This window comes from Rhea pennata, chromosome 11, assembly GCF_028389875.1.
Source record: "Rhea pennata isolate bPtePen1 chromosome 11, bPtePen1.pri, whole genome shotgun sequence".
NCBI lineage: Eukaryota > Metazoa > Chordata > Aves > Rheiformes > Rheidae > Rhea > Rhea pennata.
Window position 1 is genome coordinate 13113111 of NC_084673.1, and position 5824 is coordinate 13118934.

Here is a 5824-nt window from a genome sequence, read left to right on the forward strand (position 1 = left end):
CCCTTAACTGCATAACCCCCAAAGAGTCACTGAACAACTCACGGGAGAAGAGCAACTGTCGGTGTGTGGTTAGACAACCGGACTCTATGGATTATTATTACACACAGTAACATTTCTGTGCCTGCTTCTTTTCAAGCCAATGACAAAATTCCACTTAAGACCCTCTCTTGAGCAAGTGTTTCATTTTAAGCTCATGACTAGTACCACAGCATGTGATTTAGGTTAAGCCTAAAAGCTTTACCAGTTTGAGACCTCAATGAGTAGAAAAATCTGACCCGGCATAGGCCTAACTGTGCAGTTCTTCCTCTCTTAATCAGCAACTAGATTTCATCACAAGAAGAGAGGAAAACAAACTCAACTCATCTAGCTGAGGAAGGTATGGGTGCTTGCCAACTGCTCTTTTGACTCAGGGCAACGTGAGTCATGAGCACATTCGTTTTAACATCACCTCAGAGTCTTAGTTTATTTGCTATTTTCGTATGCTTTTTTAACACTGCCTCTCACCAGAAGGGTATGGGACAAAACGTGACAGCTTGCGGCAGCATGCCAAAGGGTGTCACAAGCCTCACGCCTTGGCAAATCCCAGCGAACCTCAACGCGTCCCCAGAGCCCGCAGCCTGGGCAGAGCAGGGCCGAGGGACCCGGCGGCCTCGGGCCGCCCGCAGAGCCGCCACGGGCCGTCGCGGCCGGCTGCCTTCAGCACCCCGCAAGCAGCACGCTCCTGAAACAGCAAGCTCCAACGCCCTCTTTAAAGCCTTGGCAATGTATTGCATCAACGGGCAGCTAGGAATTTTTTATGCCAAAAATGCATATGTGCATAGTAACCATCTCCTGAAAATCCCTATGACATTTTGATTTAAGTAAATTATTGTTCATGGATAACAGCAGCCTTTTGAAAGATAAACTCAGTCATTTATTTGTTATCATTTTATTATCTGAAGTTATTTATATACTTTACGTTATGGAGAAAATAATAAAACAACCCTCTTTCTAGGTTACAAGAGCATAAACAAATGTGTCTGAAAGTAGAAAATGTCTCTTTGCTTTCTTTTAAATAGAGAAGCTCTGTTTTTTGTGTTTTTTTTTTTTTAAACTTTGTTAAAAAATATACTCCAGGCTGTTTGCCAAGTATCATACCAGAATAAAAATTTTACAACAGTGTCATAAAGCCCTGAAATTAGAGGTTTACAATGCAAAAAGCTGATACAGCCTTCCCCACAGTAATGTGGGTCTCGCTGTAATATTTGCTAGTTTCAAATTCATGAAAAACATTCATACTTATTTCCTATTAATCTTGATTGATTTATTTATTGACTGATTATAAAAGATGGATGGAAAAAGAGGTTCTGGAAGCAAAGGAGATAGAGGGTCTTATCCAAAGCTCATTGAAATGAATGAAAAAATTCCTGTTCGCATCAATGAACTTATGTTAAATCTCATAGTATAGATTTTGTACGATACTTTACCAAGTACATCTCTACTCTCATCTCAAGCTACCATCTATCTGTGAGATGAAGTGGGTATTTTCCCTTTTCCCTACTACTTCTTTTTTTCTAGCTATTCAGAATCAGCTTTCACAAAGGCAAATTTTTACTCCGCATAATATGAACTATACAACATTCTGAACTGAACCGGGACCACTAGATTCATTTGACAGCATGGTTTTAAATAGACTTGATTTGCTATATAGTTCACTGTTTTGATAGATTTTCTGATTGACAGCAGTCAGACAAATAGTAAGAATAGAAAACTGATGCATATACAATTAAAATATTACCCTTACCATGAATTCCTGTAAATACTTGTAGTGAAAACTATTTAGATTAAGCTGTAGAACCCTGAAAAGCAAGACAACTGATGGCAAGTAAATTGCCTGAGACACAATACTACAAAACTAATGAATCTATTTTAAAATGCACCATTGGTAACAAATCTGAAATAAGATAATATGCTAATTTCACAAGAATAATACAGAACAATTTTATTATTATACCTGATCACTTAATTCTGGATAATTCTATACATTACATCCCCAGTTTGTTTGGTATACTGTTCTGTTTTTATTTATATTGAATGATTAATGCATTGTGATCAGGAAAACAAGTCAGGCATATTAAATACATATTAAGGAGTACATATTTTCCTATTTAGTATACAAAGTATTTCATAAATATGAATTATATTACAAAAATAATTTCTGCTACGCTCACACAGTAAGCACTTTGACAATTTTGGAAAACCCGTTAGGGTTGCAAGCGTTTCACATAACTGAGAAGGAACTCTAGTTTTAATTGGAGATGAGTCTTACAACAGATTCTGCATAAACAGCAAATATTTTCTTCAGATCACCACAAATGCTGCAGAAGTCAGGTTATTTTTGTTTTTAATTTTATGTATAGACAGGTATGTTTCAAGTGGTCAAATTTATTTCATCGGTATGTAATGCATGGTATATTTTAAACAAATATTTGCACAATTTAACATTATATTTCCAGTGGTTTCAAGATGCAGGCCATAAATGTAACCAATTTACACATACTATCGAATGTTCTCTCTTTGCATGCTTGTTACTTTTCAGATAATCTTTAAACAGTGCCATTATAACACCACAAATCAAAGGATTACTCCAGTTCCACCAACTTAAATCCACGTGCAGGATGAAGGACCCAGCTGAGGTACAAACACCAGTACCAGGTTTCTTGTGTTTGCGCTAACAAATCACAAGGAGACGAAGGTTTAGCATTTAAGGTACAAAACATATATGCCTCTTGAGGTTAAATTCAGTGTAACGTGTATAAAGCATCCCTTTGGCAATAGAGTTTGCAGTATCCCTACAAGATTCCACAGGGCATGAGCTTTATGTAGTAAAACCTATTAAGGAATTTCTCCTCTACTGGACAAATCGTATGCAGCTACAGTTAATCAGACACCCTTGGATACCCCTGTCTCTATGCCTGTCAATATAATATAGTATTTGGAAGTTAAAAGTCAACAAAAGGCACTTTCATCATTAAATAAATGTCCTCTGTAGGCAATAAGATTGCATGACCTATATTTTATTCAAAGCTGTTTGTTCTTCAAGGACTTGTAGGTAGTCAGGTGAACCTTGAAGTTTAGCTTTTAGTTCGAAATACTCACTCTTTCTTTGTTCTACTACAATTTTACTATGATTACCACCTATTAGAGATTTCTTGGTTTTTTTGTCTTGTTGCTTCTCTGGGTAACGTATTTCAAAGCCACTGACCCCTATACTGTTGTATTCTTTTTTACTTTCAAGAAAATTCTGAATAAATACATTGGAATCCCTCCCAGGGAATAATTCATCCAGTTCATCAATTGTGCTAAGTCTTTTTCTGGTGTCCACGTGCAATAAATCTTTCTCTTTGTCATTAATATTTCTCAGAATGACTTTTTGCCCTGGTGGATCAGCAAACGTGAAGCCCATTTCAGAATCCTTTAAGCCACAAGTATGACTTTTGCTCATCTGCTCAATGGTTTGAGGAATGAAGGCTTCTGCTCCCAGTCCGTCTTTTTTGTTTGATTTGTGATCGTGCTTTCTTAGCTGCAGTTGCATAGAACTGCATTCTTGATTTCCAATCCCTTCATGCTTTACAGTTGGTTTTTTGTTGCGTCGAAGCACAAAAACAAGAAGACAAAAAGCAACAAACACTGTTAAAATAAGCACAACTAATATGCTTAAGATTAGGATGGACAATGGAACTGGGCCCCCAGGAGGACTCCGAACTGGTCCCAGCGGTGTTGTAAAAGTGACAGCAGGCACAGGACTAGAGAACAGAGCAGATGGCTTGTTTAGGAGTTTAGGACAGAGGATCTCATTTTTCAGAGACTTCAGTTCAATGTTAGCAAACTGCACAGGTGTCTCACATTTCAACTCCTTCACCACAATACCTTCATTTAATTTTTCAAGCCACAGTTTTAAAGCAACTAAATCACACGTGCAGTCCCATGGATTACCTTCCAAATCAATTTGTGTCAGAGATTTTAGCTGATCAAGAACGCCACTTACAGGTAAATACATGAAGTGATTGTTCCTCAGATTCAGTCTAGCAAGTGGTGCACCAGCAAAAATGTATGCTGGCAAGCTTCGGAGAAGATTGTTGTTCAGGTAGAGCAACTGCAAATTTGGCATTAAGTCAAAAGTGCCTGCTAAGACTTCTTTGATAACATTGTATTCCAAATATAGATACTGCAAATTGTGGAGGCCAGCAAACATTTCTGGGCTCAGACGCTCTATTTGATTGCCATTGAGATACAATCTCCGTAAATTTGTAAGGTTGCGGAAAACTTCTCCTTTGATTACTGCAATCCGATTGCTGCCTAAATGGAGTAAATCCAGTCCCTCAAACTCAGTGAAATCTGTGGTGTCCACATCCTTAATATAATTGCCATTTACGTGCAGTTTCTTGGCATTTAAAGGTTTTGGTACGAGTTCGGCCATTGATTCTATATTTCTTTCTTGGCAATTTACACTTAATCCCAAGTCAGACGGATGTGTTTTGCAAACACAGGGAACTGGACAAGGCGTTAAAGGAGGCACCCTGGTCTGATAGGATACGATTTGACTGAGACTGCGATTGGATAGCGCTTTGCCTGCTACTATCCCTGAGATCTTAGAAGGATTTGTAGTTTTCGGAGGCTTTGTGACTAATCTGTGCATTGATGTCTGCGTAGTGTGGCCGTTAGGTGTGCTGTAACCCGGCTCCAGCTGCGAGGGAGGCAGAATGCGCACGTCAAAGTCACTCCCCGTCCCCATGGGGCATAGCTCTTGCTTGTTGGTTTCTTTCAACAGCCTTCCATACAAGTCACTGGGTGTCTCACAGATAGCTTCGCCAATGTAGATGTTATAGGGCATGTTCTCCAGCCACGCTTTCAAAGGCAACAAATCACAAGTACAATTCCAAGGGTTGTCTTCCAGCTGCAATTCGACAATTCGCCCAATATGTTCCAGAACTCCAATGTATGGAAGCTTCTGTATTCGATTCCCTCGTATATCCAGATGGGTTAGAGAAGCAAATCGAAAAATATTATCAGGAAGGAAAGAAATCAGATTGTCATTAAGGATGAGGACTTTCAGCTTGTGAAGCTTATTGAAGGCTCCTCGTTCAATAACTTTGATTAAATTGTAGTCAGCTTGGAGATACTCCAAGTTCTCTATGCCAAGGAAGGTATCAGCTCGGAGAATCTTTAATTCATTGTTGTTCAAGTGCAACTGCTTTAATGCACTGAGACCCAGGAATGCTCCTCCCTCAATGTTCTGTAATTTATTATTACCCAGTTGCAAGGACACCGCATGTGTAAAATTAAGAAAAGTATTTGGATATAGAACAATTAGCAGGTTGTTTTGAAAGTTAAGGTGGTAGAAATTAGACCATGGTGGTTTAAGCTGATTTGGTCTGTAGACTGCAACCTTCTCACAGTTGACATAAAGTACATTCTCAACTGACACACAGGAGCAAACATTGCAAATTTCCACAGATATATCAGCATCTGCAGTTGTAGAAGAAACTGGAGATGACAGAACCAGAAAGACCCAAAGAAACATCTTCTTGTGATCAGCAAGCAACCTTAGGCTCCTGAACAAAGATAAAGAATCTAAAGAAGAAAGAAGGAAAGAAAAAAGAGAATGTTTTTCAGTTGTCACTGTTCCAAAAAGTCGTTTGGGTTAAAAATTGTACTCCACTGAGCTACTGTACCTGCCAAGGATTTTAGATAAACTACAAGCACTGAATTTCAAACAACACGAAAGGTTTTAACAACCCAAACAAAATACACAGGAGATAAAATTTCAAATACGGAATGTAAA

At 38.5% G+C, this 5824-nt stretch overlaps 1 protein-coding gene across 1 annotated transcript; it reads right to left on the reverse strand.

Annotated features, from left to right (window-relative positions):
- Positions 1–3049: 3049 nt before the first annotated feature.
- SLITRK4 (SLIT and NTRK like family member 4) lies at positions 3050–5578 on the reverse strand. The gene has a single exon (XM_062584719.1). It carries the CDS (start codon positions 5561–5563, stop codon positions 3050–3052), a length of 2514 nt encoding a protein of 837 aa, XP_062440703.1. The 5' UTR covers positions 5564–5578.
- Positions 5579–5824: the final 246 nt, after the last annotated feature.